Here is a 16,485-nt window from a genome sequence, read left to right on the forward strand (position 1 = left end):
ATGTTTGCAAAATTCTAAAGTGGAATGTTACTTTAACATTCGTATAACCTGGACTGCGTCCTAAATCAAATACTTCACTACTATATAGTATGTGAAAAACAGTACGCCAACAGAGTAGTATGTCCGAATTCATAGTATTCGAAAAACAGTAGGCGAAAAGTACTCTGATTACCTATTACTTCCAGCGAAATTCTGAAATGCGCATACGATGGACGCTTTACTATCCCATGAGGTCACGGGAGGCGATTTATGAATGGAGGTGATGGGACGCAACCATAGACTGTAAAAAAATATGGACGTAGTGTCCGTGACGTCACCCATAGGATTCTGATGAGCACTTTTGAAGCGTAAAGTATGGACGAGCTGGCCGTTGCCATCTTGGCTGCGCGTCATCGCGCGTCACTCCCGGATAACAGAAAATGGAAGAGGTGGGACGTGGGCGAAGCTGAAGTGACGCGATGACTAACAGACAGCAGATGAACGGCTATCCACCTGTCACTCGAAGTGGCCACGCCCTTAATTATGCAGAACTTTAAGGCTTTATATAATGTAAACCAATGAGTTATAAAAAAATTCACCCACCTCACAGTCGTCATGAAGGGCAAAATTAGCCGTATCGACCAAAACCACAATTTGTCCCAGACTGTAAACAAGTGTTTTTCTGCTGTAAAGTTGACCATTTTAACATGGAGCTCAATGAGATTCTGCTCCTTCTGGAGCCTGTCTCTAGTGGCCAGTCGATGAATTGCAGCATATGTCACTTCCGTATTGGCTTCAAGAGAAACTGCGGGAGGTTGCCGCTTGGACGCAGCTGACGCTGGTAGATCACATGATCATGACAACATGGCGGATGTAGTACGTCCGGATTACATTCATACTACATTCATTCATACCATATAGAACATACTTTTTTAACGGTCGCAAAGTTCATTAAAATTCAAATGTAGTACCTACTCGCATAGTACGCGATTTCCGACGCAGCCCAAGAAGGCAAAAAAAAAACCTTTTAAAGGTTTTAACGTTCAGGGAATGTTCAGAAATAACGTTTTCATAACTTAATGCGAACGTTCTTAGAACATATTTTTGTCAGCTGGGTCAGTGTTGTGCCTTTTGGTTGGACAGACTTTTAGCTTGTAGTTTGGTTTTTCTGTAGATATAAACAGAGAAGTCACAGCACAGGTAAGTGATCAGATGTCTTAGATGAACTGCAGCGGGAATCATTGCCAAAATTTGTCTCTGCATGACATCAATTCACACCTTCCTGCTCATTTTGAATGTTTACCATGAAGTGTCTGGTTGCAGTCAGACTCACACTAACAGGTCTACACTGCAAAAAGTGCTGTTCTTTCTCAGTATTTTTGTCTTGTTTTCCAGTACAAACATTCTTAACAAGACCTAATACCTTAAGTCATTTTCCCTTTCAAGTAAATGTATCTTGATTTAAGAATGTTTAGACATTTGCACTGGAAAACAAGTCAAAAATACTTTGGCAGTGTGTACTGCTGTCTGCTCCGTGTTGATTCACTCTTACGTGAGAGTGTTGTCTTGTCACTGCATGAGAAGACTAACACTCGGCCTTGTTGTTCTCTGTACGAAAGTGTACGAAACTGGCCATCTTAAACCAGCCTAAGCAGGTTTCCACTGATCAAGCTGGCCTTGTTTGATGGTTTAAGTGAGGTTTCCGGCTCTAAACCAGCTTAAACCAACTACAGTCAGTACCTGCAAACCTTAGATTGGTTCTTTCGGCAGGGAGTTTATGAACTACTCTACTCTGCAAAAAAATGTGTTTGTCTTGTTTTCCAGTACAATTATCTAAACATTTTTAAATCAAGATGCATTTATTGTGAAGCAAAATACTTAAGAGAGTCTTGTTATATGAAAATGCAAGTGACTTTATTCTTAAAACAAGAACAATTATGCCAGTGGCGTAAGAAAAACGAGTTCTTTTTCCTGACATGTTTTAGGAGTCACTTAGTTTTTCAGAAAACAAGACTTAATATCTTATGTAATTTTCCTTCTCAAGTAAATGCATCTTGATTTAAGAATGTTTTTGTACTGATAAATAAGACAAAAATACATTTTTGGACTGTAAATGGCTCTCGCAACCTTATAAAAGAGTCAGAGCACCAGGGTTGCTAAAAAATTCAAATTTGACTGGCCAGGTTGTTTTATAAAGTTAAAAAAAGTCAATCTTGGAAGACTAAGCAGTGTTTTTGTAATGTGTGTGTGTGTGTGTGTGTGTGTGTATGCAGAGGAAAGGAGTGTCCAACAGCAGCCACTGCAGCCACAGCTGTTACCCAATGGTAAATATGTCCATTTCTCTAGCTTGATTCCTATTGGCTACTTCTTTCCACAGTGGGTGTGGTTATGCTGGAACACTTACTAACCTTTATTGCATCAATTTCTTGGGTTGTGGGTCCATTCTGGCAATCAGGAGATCAACAAAAATGAACTTTACCCATGCTAAAATGGGTATCCTCTTGAATTGCCCGAATGAAAACCTGACACCAATCTTGCTTGCAACCTCCTCATTAGGAACCGCCCATTTTTTCCATCAGAGAGCATGTCTAATGAGGGTTTAACAATGAAATCGCTGCAGTTTCCTATGACTCTTTATGATGTAGGGGAAAACGGGTCTGTTTCGGCCAATGTTTTTTCCCAAAGACTGTGACCTAGGATTAATTCTTTCAACTGGACTTGCTGTAACACGTCAATGTATTTCCTACTTTGTTGCTTACCCTGAATAAAAGCAGAGTTAAGGCCCGTTCACACCAAGAATGATGACTATAAAGATAACTATATTAGCATATATACCAATGCTCATTTATTCTAAGTGCAATTTTGTCGTCTGTCACTTTAAATACTCAAGCTCTTTAATGGATTCCAATTGGTTGTCAATGTTCATCAGCTGGAAAAAAAACCATTCTGAAAGCGATATTGTTCCTCTCTGCCGCTATCGATGTGGTGTGGACTCTGCTATTCTTTTAAATTTAGAAGAAAAATATATCTTTATCGTTATTACAGTTCAACTCCTTGATGTGAATGGGCCTTTATTCTTGTAATGGAATTCAATTGGACTTGCTATAACACATCGCTGTACTCCATTTTTCCAAGTGCATCATGCATGACTTCAGATTGTGAAAGCGTTTTGTTTTGGGTTTGCACACTTTTGATTGCACAGGGCTCTGAGGTTATAAAGGAGACTGATCCGTTCTGGCACTAAATCTGCATGCTGGCTGTCCGTGTCTCGGGATCCTGATTATTCGGCCTGAAATAAGCGCACAGCAAATACAGTACACCAAAGCTCAAGGACAACCTTTGTCCAAGTACCAAAATCTCATCTCACTTTGTTTCTCTTTCTGTCAGCTCATGCTATTTTCTCGCCCTGGAAAGCAATGGTATTTTTGAAAAACGAGATTGTTTGCCTGACAACCTTTTAACATCAGAGCGGATTTAATGGGGACCGATGTGTTTGGTCGAGGCTGAGAGAGACCTGTGCCAACAGCTGTCATATTTACCAAATATCTCTACATCTGTCGGCATGTTCCCAACTTGTTCCAACCCTTACAGAAACTAATTTTGCCAACATTTGCAATTCCTGAGCTCTTGTTGAATGTCAGAGGATGTTTTTTCTTAAAGAGGACCCATTATGCTGTTTTACATGGTCATCTTTGCGTTGCTGTTTGAGCATGAAACATTTCTGGAAAGTGTTTCTGAACTCCCTGAAATGCCTCCATTGTAGTCTTGAGTTTTCTTCCCGGGAACAAACACATCACAATATTCCTCATTTAAATAATTCCCGTCCAAGACATACGCTAAATATAGGGGCGGTGCCTGGTTGAGTTAGTTAGTAGTATGTTGAATCTCACGGTTGTGGTAAGAGGCGTGACAATTCCCAAAGACTCTTAAAGCGCTTGACCAATCACAACATACCTGTCCAGCCGACCAATCAAGAGTACATTGTGCTTTTCAGAAGGAGGGGCTTCATAGAGAAAGGAACTAAACAAAGCGTTACTGACAGACTGGGAAGAGACGAGCTGCAACAATGGAGAATATGTGAAAAATAATGTGTTTTTGAATATTCAAGCATTAAAACTAATTCTAGTAGAGCCCAGAAACAAAATCAAGACTTTGTAAAAGATTTCGCATTAGTTGAACTTTTAAACGATCATGACGGTACAAACATGCCACCAGAGTCTAGGGTTTACATGCATTATTGCACAAAATCCATATGCAAAATGTGTGTTTTTTTTCCCAATAGCTGTCTTTACTTTGGTTAAAGTTTCAGTAGTCAGAATGGCAGAATTGAGGACAGATGGATCTCTGGGGGAAACCTTAAATAACCTAATTGCAATTAACTGAGTGCAATCTCGAATTTTGCCTCAGCAGAAAATCCTTCTCCCTGAACTTTCCTTGGAGGTGATTTTGTACAGTGCAACTTGCCTGCTGGATACTAGTTAATGAGTGTGCTTTCTCTTAACATGAAGACTCTTAACAGTGAGCTCCTCTCAAAGAGTGCCGAATAGAGAGAGTTTATGGAAATGATGACTGTATTCAGATTCCTGAGTGCTTGGATGCAACCAAAGCAGAGTCGTTCATTTATGTATTTTGACACGAGTGAAAGGGGTTTTGAATGGGTCTCGGCATGCACAGGTGCCTCAAAATCCTCAAAAGCTGCTGTTTTGTCTATGTAGCCTGAGGAAGGTGTTAGATGCTTGATGTTTGAAGTGCGTGATTGAAGTCTGAAAAGAAGGTCTTAACATAGTTTATTTGTAGCCCTCTCCTCTGACAGCAGCCTAATATCTTTTGCAAAAGACATCATTCTTAAAGCTATAGGTGGAATGATAATTATCTGGATGAGGTCTAGTCTACTCTGGTTCTAAAGCTAGAGCTTTATATTTTGTTTAAGATTATGTAAATGGTGCCCTTGAAAAATGTGCCACTATAATGTTAGAGTTGGCCTGACAACTTTCCCAGTATTTGCTAATCTTCTTTAGTGCTGGGTAAGTTCTGCCGAGCTTTGTCTGGAAAAAGTATACAAATATTTATTTGTTAAAATAAAATAAAAATTATCATATTTTATATATGTATATTAACTTTTTTATTTTTTTAGAATTTTAAAGAGAAAGGTTTTATTTTAATGAATCATTTTATGGTAAAAATGAGCTTTGTCCATTAAATATTTAGATAATATAATTATTATTATTTAATTATTATATTATTATATATTTTAAATGTAATATAAATAAAATTTAAAAAAAGAAAAAAAAAATTTTTTTTTTTAAATAATTAAACTTTATTTCTTAGCATTAAAGAGTAAGGTCATAAAGTACATGTAATTACGAATTATGTTTTAATATTAATGAGTCATTTCATGTTAAAACCGATTCGGGTGATTTACTATATCAGAGGACCAGTTGAATGTTGAAGTGACACCCTTCAGGATATCATTGACCCGTGAAAGACTCCTTCAGATATTCGGCCAGATAAAACAAGTTGCACGGGTCCGATTTTGTAAATCCACACCCGCCCGTACCCGCAGTGCTTAAAACCGCATCCGTCCCGTTTTCCGACAGCAGCACTAATTAAAATCCGCACCCGTCCCGACTTGACCCGCTTAAAATAGAACCGACACCCGAAATAAAGCATATCACATTATAGACACACTTACAAAAATGTTTATTGCCAGCATACTGAAGTTATTACACGACCATTAACACAAGGACAACTTCAGCCGAAGCTGTCAAAAGGCTACATCATGAAGAACATGGTTATGTGTCCTTATCATTTCTACGAGGCACATTCAATTATGTCCCTTTGAAAAATACTGTTCGATAGAACTGCTTGTGCTTGGTTTGTTACAACAGTTATCTGCGTGCTTCCTCAGCGATGAAGTTCCACATTTGCGGCTATCCAATATACAATCTTTTCTTCAACTCCTCCGGATCCATCTCAACGACTGCAGTGCAGGCAGATCACGCAGTTGTGAATCTCCTGGGAGGGCGCGAGCACAAATAAACTGATACGGATTTGAAATTATTTTATCTACTTGAAATACAGGCAAGGCATATTTTTGTAGATGTGTTCCTAAAAATATGCATATATATTTTTTTAGGAACACATCTATACAATATACACGCATATATTTTTATACATATTAGTTTGCACGTGACTGTTTTAAACCCGTGTTTAGACGTTTAGACCTGTGTTTCTCCCTTTGTCCAACCCGACCGCACCCGTATCCGACACATATAGGATGTTTTTCACCCATTTCAGCAATATTCTGAATATTCAGCAATAACTCTGACACAAGTTCCCTATCTGTCAGTCAGGTTCAACGTTATGTCGAAGACTGACAAACGGGGTCTCACCTTAGAGCCCCAATCACCTGAGTTGTAGAAAAACGGCCAGTGGAATTGGCGAGTGGAATTCGCATGCCAAGCCACTCTCCCGTACATATGGATATATAAGATAGCGTCACGCATCCACTCATTCAGATCTTTGCTTCGGAGCCGAGTGGTTGCACACAGTGATTACTCTCTTCCAATTGCATCACAAAGAGTGTCTTCCTAATCTAAAAGATCTTGCCTACAAGAGGAGGTCTCTCTTGCCAATGAAAGGGCGCATTCAGCTGCGTTTCCCCATTCAAAAAAAGAGCAATTCGGCATTGCAGTAGCGGCACTCATTCTTCGTGAAGGTACAAGAGCCCTCTGCTGTTACCCAGCCCGACACCTCTGTTCAAGGCAAAGCCACAAATCTGGTTAACACTCTGGGAGACCTGAGGGTTACAGTGGGTGCGCTTCCGCAGGGCCAGTCCCATGTGCCATCAAGCTCCCCGATGATGGCGCAGGTCCTTCTCGTGGGGGACCCAGCGTGTCATTCGGCACTCCGGATGAGGATCAGATGTCTATAGCTACATCGGAGAGTGGGCTATTGTCCCCTGGAGAGGAAGATGAAGCTGAGCTTCCCCCCACTGGTGTGGTCGCTCATACTGAATCAGATTCCGTGTTGACGGCCATGTTCGCCTAGGTCACCGCGATTGGATGATTGGTACCTGGGGTGTGGCGTACGGTTCCCAGCTGCATTCCGCCCCAGTGCCTTTCTTCCCGGAAGTACATGAGGTGGTGCAAATGTCTCCCCAAAGCCATTTTGAAGCCTTCTCCTCTCTCGCTATCTTCGATGGTGGGGCCGCCAAGGGTTACGTGGAGATTCCCAAGGTGGAAGCATGCAATTGTGTGCACTTGTGCACCTTGCAAAGCCCTTCTGCCCAAGGCCTGTAAGACAACAACAGCCCTGACTTTTAAGGCTTATAGTGCCACTTGACAGGCCGCCTCCACTCTGCATACGATGGCCATCCTACAAGTCCATCAGGACAAGTGGCACTGTAAGCCATAGAAAGTCATGCCCTAGGCCAGACGATGTCCACCTTCGTGGTCCAGGAATGCCATCTCTAGCTGAACCTTGCAGAGATCTGGGATGCCGACAAAGTCATTGGTAATCCCATATGTGTATTCTTCCACGGTTCAGTTTCCATGTCGGTAAACCCGTGTCTTTCCCTGGTCAGTTTGTGCTCTCCCCCGTCTCTGTATCTGTAGTAGTCCCATCCCTGTCTAGGCAGGACCTACTGCAGAAATCTGTCCTTATGTAGCACTGCCCCTCAGATCAGTCCATATGTGTATTTCCACATGCTCCTCCCTACAGGTAGGATGTGGCCTCTCCATTGGACTAGGTATACTTCCCCAGCGTTAATAACTCTGGTCATGGATAAAAAGAGAGAATTGAGAACCAAAGCACTCTTCCCACATGTTAAAGGAACAGCAGCTACCTTCGTCTTTATGGTAAGTATTCTCCCTTCAATCCCGCTTGTGCTGGGTAGGTTACAACTATATGCATTTGCCCAAAGGGCACGCTGCAGCTTGCCAGCATCTGCGTCTCCAATAGGGACGTCTTTCTGCGTCTTTCCATTGGGACCCCATTTGTCAGTATTCGACATGTCATCTTGATGGAGGGAACGGAGGCGTTATGTCCCTCCTGCCACAGCCCTCTGAATGGCGAGGATCCCTGTTTTAGCTCCTCAGCATAAATCTGAATGAGTGGATGCATGCCGCCATCTTATAAACCCATATGTACGTGTAGTGGCTTGGCATGCAAATTCCACTCGCCAATTTCATTAGCCATTTTTCCACAATTCAGAAGTGATCCCAAGTGAGACCCCATTTGTCAGTCTTCTACATAACGTCTCTGTTCCCTCCATCAGGGAACAAGGGTTACATCAGTAACCAAGATGTTTTGGTTTCATGGTTAACTTTGCTGATGCTCTGCTCACTGCACGGATCATTAGTGTTCAGTGGAAAATGCGCTTCAGTAACCTCACAGGTGTCTTACAGAGTCTGCCAGCGAATCAGACACCGCTTATCATCTCCTCTATCAAAAGATTATATTTATATCCACTCACACAGCTGAATCAAATCTTTTCAGGTGGTAGAATTTACCCACACAAAGGGGAGTGTTTTGTGTGTGAGCATTTTTCAGCTCTCAAAGCCAAAGATGTCAAACGTTATAATCAGAGATTGATGCAGCTAGTGAATCTCTAAGCGTTTCAGAGGCGTGTTGCGACACAGACCTGCACCCTGGCACACACGGCCAACATGTATATCTGTCTCTCTCGCTCTTTTATAAAGTTGTTCTTCTGAATGCCAGCAGAGCTTTGTGCTAAACCCTTATTTATGACTATTATTGTGCTTAGATTTTAAAGAGAGCAGTATAAGGGAACATTTTTATGTTGCTTTTTAAAATGTATTTGTTTGTTTACATCACTAAATAATACATTAAAATTGTTTTTTTAGCTGTTCATATGTTCTTATTTTTTTTCTTACTATCCCGAACCCTGAAAAGAACGAGTAAATATTCCTAGACAAACCTACGTAGGTAAAACCGATGCCACCGTTACTGTACGTATCATTGTTTTATCAAGCATTGAGGAAGAGCTAAAATTCAGATATGGTAATATGGGTTTGCTTTCCGACACACGCTGTAAGCAGTGGACCAATCACAACAGACTGTGCCATCTGACCAATCAGAACAGAGTAGGCTCTGGGAAAGGCAGGGTTTAGAGAGAACGAATCCTTGATTGAACCGTTTCAGTCACTGTGAGAAAAGAGCTAATGCTGCAAAGTATATTATGAGTGTTTTTTTTTTACTTTGGAGGCATGTAAACCTATTGTATGAGACTCCAAAACAAATGCTGCTTAACAGATGCATATGCCCTACGCTGAACTCTAACCCTGCTGTTAGGTGACGCTCTTACACTCAATGCACAGATGTTTGCTGCTCTCTTGCATGTGCCGCGTTCATGACTAACTCACCAAAAGCAGTTTAGAGTCGGTATCTGAGGGCAAAACGAGAACTCCGTGAAGTTTGGTGTACACAAACATGTTGAGTGGTTCCTGTCCTGACTGCTGCTGTGTGCGTGTGTTTTCAGAGACGTGTGCGGTCAATAACGGAGGCTGCGACAGCACGTGTCATGACGCCGTGACCGGAGTGCGCTGCAGCTGCCCGGTGGGATTCACCTTACAGCCGGACCGCAAGACCTGCAAAGGTAAATCACTCACGCTGAGATCATCAGCTCATCTTCAAGTCTAATCTAACAGTCCTGGTTAGGAGTGACATGCATCAAATCACTCTTCTGTCCTAGTTAAAAGAGAAAATGATGCGTGAGGCGATAAAATCCCATCCAATCAGAACTGATCTGATTTTATGTGGAGACAGATTTCGAGGTTTCAGTAAGAGCTGAAATTTCAGTGGTTTTAAATTTCTTATCACCTTTCTTTTTGCAAAAATGATGTATAATACAGAAGGGATCGATCTGTCTGTCTGTCTGCCTGTCTGTCTATTTGACTGTCTATCCACCCATCCATCCATCTATCCGTCTGTCTATTTGCCTGTCTGTCTATCTGTCCATCCATCCATCCATCGATTCATCTATTTGTCTGTCTATCTATCCATCCATCCATCCATCCATTGATTCGTCTATTTGACTGTCTGTCTGTCTATCGGTCCATCCATCCATCGATTCGTCTATTTGTCTGTCTGTCTATCCATCCATCCATCCATCCACCCATCGATTAGTCTATTTGACTGTCTGTCTGTCTGTCTATCGGTCCATCCATCCATCCGTCTGTCTATTTGCCTGTCTCTCTGTCTTTCTGTCCATCCATCCATCCATGTATTCATTCATCCATCCATCTATTTGACTGTTTGTTTATCTTTCTATCCATCCATCTGTCTGTCTATTTGACTGTCTGTTTATCTTTCCATCTCTCCAGCCATCCATCCATTCATCTGTCTGTCTATTTGCCTGTCTGTCTATCTGTCCATCCATCCGTCTATTTGACTGTCTGTTTATCCATCCATCCGTCTATCTATTTGCCTGTCTGTCTATCTTTCTGTCCATCCATCCATCCGTCTATTTGACTGTCTGTTTATCTTTCTATCTATTCATCCATCCATCTGTCTGTCTATTTGCCTGTCTGTCTATCTGTCTGTCCATCCATCCATCCTTTCTTCCATCCTCTATCCGTCTGTCTATTTGACTGTCTGTCTATCTGTCCATCCACCCATCCATCCATTCATCTATTTGACTGTCTGTCTATCTTTCTGTCCATCCATCCATTTGTCTATTTAACTGTCTGTCTATCTTTCTGTCTTTTCATCCATCCGTCTATTTGACTGTCTGTTTATCTTTCTATCTATTCATCCATCCATCTGTCTGTCCATCCATCCATCCTTTCTTCCATCCTCTATCCGTCTGTCTATTTGCCTGTCTGTCTATCTGTCCATCCACCCATCCATCCATTCATCTATTTGACTGTCTGTCTATCTTTCTGTCCATCCATCCATTTGTCTATTTAACTGTCTGTCTATCTTTCTGTCTTTTCATCCATCCGTCTATTTGACTCTATTTTTCTGTCCATCCATTCTACTATTTGACTGTCCATCCATCCATCCATCCGTCTATTTGACTGTCTGTCTATCTTTCTGTCCATCCATCCATCCATCCCTATACAAAAGATTGAAATTAACGTTAGTTTAATAAAAATACAACAGTTCATTGTTAATCATGTTTGCTCAGGTCCATTAAACAATATTAACAGATACAACTTTTGATGAAGTAGTGAATGTTGAAATGAACTAATGCATTAGAAGGATACTTCTTTGTTAGTTTATGTTAACTAATGTTAACAAATGAAACCCAGTTGTAAATCTCTGAGTACAAGGCTACAAATAAAACCAAGGAGCGCTCGATGAACTCCAAAAGAGTTTAACGAAAGAATAAAAGAGGCGAAGAGCAACTGGAAGTGGAGACTTGCGGGTTGTTTCGGCCAAGACTGGGAGCCTGCGTCGCCTCTAGCGCTCATAACGTTACGCTAACAAGACCGATAAAAGAACATTGAGTTTTATTAGTTCTGCTGTAGAAGAAACAAAGAAAAACATCCCCAGACAGCACTGGCACGAGAAGACACGGGCCCAGAGCGAGAGAAGGAGCGTTTTCTTCTGCCGTTATTTTATCCAGATGATGCAGCCTCTCTCTGAGATGAACGCCTCATTTACTCAGATGATTCAGCTGTAATCAGAAACATCCAGTGCAGCTCAATCAAAGCCTGTGCAGAGCAGGACAAGCTGATGATATATTGATCCCCGATTCTGAGAGAACAGACCAGAGGAGACGTGATCCTGAAAGACTTCCTCCTGTTGGAGCCCCGTGAGGTCTAGAATGAGGTCATGAAGTCGCACATTCACTCCATGTGTATCCGGCACAATCCATTCAGAGAGCTCATCTTCTTTCATTTTCAGCCCCTTTCTCTTATTGTCCTCTCTTCCCTTGTTTTCTCTTCTAAGATTCATGTAGCTCAAACAGTAAAGCTTAGCGCTGGTAACACATGAACTGCAAAAAATGATGTTCTTCCTCAGTATTTTTGTTTAGTTTTCCAGCACAAATATCTAAACATTCATAAATCAAGATACTAAGTCATGTTTTCTGAAAAATCTATCCAAGTTCAGTGAGTTTTTGCCTAAAACAAGTAAAAAAAACTTGCGCTTTACAATATGGTTCCATTTATTAACTATATTTACCATGAACTAACAATGAGCAATACTTCTAAAGCATTTAAATTTCAACATTTACTAAGGCATTACTGAATTAAACATTGTATCTTTTAATATTATTTAATGGACCTGAGCCAACATGAACTAACAATGAACATTGTAGGCCTATTTGCATTAACTAACGTTAACAGATTAATAAATGCTGTTATAATGTATTGCTCGTCTTTAATGTTAGTTAAAAAGAGTTAACTAAGGGAACCTTATTGTAAACTGTTACCTCTTAATTTAAAGGGGAATCTAGTTAATTTTTAAAGACTTTTTAAGCATAAATTCACTTGGTACAGTTTTCAGAAAATTAAGTCATTTTGCTTCTCAAGTAAATGTATCCTGATTTAAGAATGTTTAGATATTTTTACTGGAAAACAAGACAACATTTTTTTCTGTATTCCTTGAATGCAATGTAAGTCGCTTTGGATAAAAGCCTTTGCCAAATGCGTAAATATTGATGAATTTCTGATTTTAGTCAAGTCAATTTTATTTATATAGCGCTTTTAACAATGCAGATTGTTTCAAAGCAGCTTTACAGTGTTAAACAGTGTTTAGAGTAGTCGCTGTGCAACTGTTTAAAGGGGTGGGGGGGTATCACACTCAGTTTCTGTCAATCTCATGTCAATCTTGAGTATCTATAGAGTAGTATTGCATCCTTCATATCTCCGAAAAGTCTTTAGTTTTATTATATTTATAAAAGACAGATACGCTGTACCGAGTCTTTCCGAATAAAACCGAGCAGCTGGAGGCGTATCGTGTGGACGAGCGCGCAGCTATTGCGTTGAGAGCGTCTGAAAGCTGTGACATCCTTAGAAAACGTGAAAAAAACTTCCTAAATAAACGATGGCTATCAATCAGAATCAGCCATACATATATGATCCAGAATCAGATCCAGAGGCTGAAATTGAAAAGGAGCTGCAGCAACAACGACCACAGCAGGATTAACTAGACGTTCATGTTGTTTACTTGATTTGGACTTGTGCCGATAGCCAACAGCACAGACGTTTGAAGCAGTTTTGCTCACCGCCTGCGGTTCCAACGCTTGACCTTTGAACCTTTATCATTGGGACTGCTCCATCTTTCAGCATTAGACGAGCTACAAATCCGGAGTTGATCTGGGCCTTGTTTATAAAACAATCATCGTCGAAATGCAGGGAACAAACAAAAACACTTGCGCAACTCCGTTGCTGCTCCGGAAAAACAAACTCCATCCACTGTCCCATTAACGCTGGGTTCTTTGGGAAGCTGAACAGGGTTGTCTTGCCCTGACAACCAAAAACACACTTCTTTGGTGACATTGTTGATTTCGTCCTGTGCAGTGCAGCCGACGACTTCCCTAAAGCCGAGCAAAGCATGTGGATGGGCGAGCTTTTGCTCTCTCGCTCTGGTCGACGCACATACGGGCCCTTCCGGGAGACAAGGAAATTCGGCCCTTGTTGACGTCACGCAGGCCCATACTCTACTTTTTTTTTTACGAAACTTGAGAAACCTGAAGTATTTTTGGCACAGAAATACTCCATCAAACGTCCAACTTATTTTTTAAAACTTTTTCCATGTTTACTATGGGAATCCAAGTCTTTAACAGTGTAAAAATAAGTGTAAAATTTACACCCCACCCCACGTTAGTTGATGAAGCGCTTTATATGATACAGATCGTTTCAAAGCTTCATAGTGATTCATAGAAAAGTAGCTGAATCCGTGGTTGCAAACTTTGTCAAATATGAGACTAAACAGACAGTAGTGCCATTATTGAGTCGGTTCAGTGTTGATTTAGTTCTGTTCAATAACTGTGTAAAGTTTATTAATGAATCAAAGTCTGCTATTTACAAAATGACAAATGGTCCGGTTGTTTTTAATTAAATCTGCCGTCCAGGTGAATTATTGGGTGAAATTAATTGGGAGTACAATTTTTTTTACATTTTGTAATGAAAAAAATATGCTTGTTTTTTAAAATGGAGAGTTAAATTATGTGATTATTAAATATTTTGCAGTTGCTTATCATTCATTTCTTTCTTTAATAATTCTTTACAATAAGGTTAAATTTTTTTCAAATTAGTTAGCTATATTAGTTAACATGAACTAACAATGAACAGTATGCATTTATTAATCTTAGTCAATGGTAACTTCAAAGTTAATTCATGTTTTTGTTTTTATTTGTTTTTTTAATTTTTAACTATGAACTAACAATGAACAATTATATTTTTACAAACATTAATAAATGCTTTAAAAATATTGCTAGCTAATATATATATATATATATATATATATATATATATATATATATATATATATATATATATATATATATATATATATATATATTATATTATATTATATATATATATATATATATATATGTATATATATGTGTGTATATACAGTTGTGATAAATCTGCAATGTTTATCCTTTTGATCTTTTATTTAAAAATGCGTACAAATCATCATTTATTATAATTTTTTATCCTTTCTGATTCAAACAGTGAGCTGATAGTTTAAGCCCAGACAAATCCCTCATATTTGCAGTCAGTCACCCCTTTTACCTTTTTATTATTTCACATTCATCCTCCTCTCCTGGTTTGAATCACGGTAAACTGAAAGGAACGGTACTAATCCTGTGCATGTGTATTTGCTCAAACTACCCAGCATTCATTCCAACCTTTCTCTCTCTCTCTCTCTCTCTCTCTCTCTCTCTCTCTCTCTCTCTCTCTCTCTCTCTCTCTCTCTCTCTCTCTCTCTCTCTCTCTCTCTCTCTCTCTCTCTCTCTCTCTCTCTCTCTCTCTCTCTCTCTCTCTCTCTCTCATTACAGACATTGATGAATGCCGCATGAACAACGGAGGGTGTGACCATGTGTGTAGAAACACGGTGGGCAGCTTCGAGTGCAGCTGCAAGAAAGGATACAAACTTCTGACCAACGAGAGGACGTGCCAAGGTAAACTAGACAAGGACAATGTTATGTCATTTATGTTTAAAGCATAAACCTCACTTAATGAAATGCGAAGAGGGGGGTATAACATGTCTTTTTGTTCTCCCGGTTTGCTTGACTATTTCCCCGCGGCTGGTTCACTGCTCTCTACTGTGGGCAGATTGTGTGTGATCCAGCAGGTTTATGAGCTGGCGGTTAGTTTGGTCAGGAGAGCTTGGTGTTAATACAGGAGGAATCCCTCAGAGAGCATTTAAGGTAATGCTATCCTGCCAGTCTTCATAAACGCACACCTCCGATCCTGAGATCCTGAGTCCCCTCGCTGGTCTTAATGTTCCCGTCGATCAACACTATTGCACACACCACACCTGGGAATATTTCTGGAAAAGATGGTTTGATGTCAGTCTATATAGCCTCCTGTTCGTCTCATTACAGCGTCAGTAACAACATTTCTAAGCCAAACACACTTCAGCCAACACCTCAGCATGATGAAGACGGCATTTGGATATATAAAACCTGATTATATAATATTATATAACCCAAATATATATTTTTAATGTTTTTGAAAAAAAGTCTCTTATGCTCATCAAGCCTGCATTTATTTGATCAAAAAATACAGTAAAACCAGTAATATTGTGAAATATTATTAGAATTTAAAATAATGGTTTTATTTTTTAATACACTTTAAAATATAATTTATTCCTGTGATCAAAGCTGAATTTTCAGCATCATTACTCCAGTGTCACATGATTCTTCAGAAATCATTCTGATATGCTGATTTATTATCAGTTTTGGAAACAGTTGTGCTGTATCTAACAATATAAATCTTTATTATGACTTTTTATCAATTTAACACATCCTTGCTGAATGAAGTATTCATTTATTTCACAAAATAAACACAAATAAAATGACTGACCCCAAACTTTTGAATGGTAATGTATGTTACAAAACATTTCTATTTTAAATAAATGCTTTTCTTTCTAACTTTTTATTCATCAAAGAAAGTTTCATAGGTTATAAAAAATATTAAGCAGCACAGCTGTTTCCAACACTGATAATAAATCCTCATATTAGAATGATTTCTGAAGGATCATGTGGCTCTGGAGTAATGATGCTGAAAAATCAGCTTTGCATCACAGAGATAAATTATATTTTAAATTATTAAAAAAGACAACCATTTTAAATTGTTATAAAATTTCACAATATTGCAGTTTTTTTCTGTATTTTTGATCAAATAAATGCAGGATTGATGAGCATAACTTTTTTCAAAAACATAAGAAAATAACTTCCAAACTTTTGACCGGTACTTTATGTGTGTCTATACAGTATATTTAAATATAGTATATAAAATAATATATAGATATGCAAAAAATGTTTGTTTCCAGTCCAAATATCTAAAAAATTCTTAAATC

General features: G+C 39.4%; 1 protein-coding gene across 2 annotated transcripts in view; it reads left to right on the forward strand.

Moving 5' to 3' along the window:
* scube3 (signal peptide, CUB domain, EGF-like 3) overlaps nt 1–16,485 on the forward strand; it is a 175,151-nt gene that overhangs the window by 116,435 nt on the left and 42,231 nt on the right. Inside the window, exons 7-9 of one of the 2 annotated variants that reach the window (XM_079801774.1) lie at nt 2,253–2,303; nt 9,482–9,598; nt 14,960–15,082. In XM_079801774.1, coding sequence (XP_079657900.1) covers nt 2,253–2,303; nt 9,482–9,598; nt 14,960–15,082 — 291 coding nt within the window. The remainder of the gene's footprint in view (nt 1–2,252; nt 2,304–9,481; nt 9,599–14,959; nt 15,083–16,485) is intronic. The other variant, XM_079801775.1, reaches the window with a different exon arrangement.

Source organism: Gobio gobio (genome assembly GCF_949357685.1).
Source record: "Gobio gobio genome assembly, chromosome: 21".
Lineage (NCBI taxonomy): Eukaryota > Metazoa > Chordata > Actinopteri > Cypriniformes > Gobionidae > Gobio > Gobio gobio.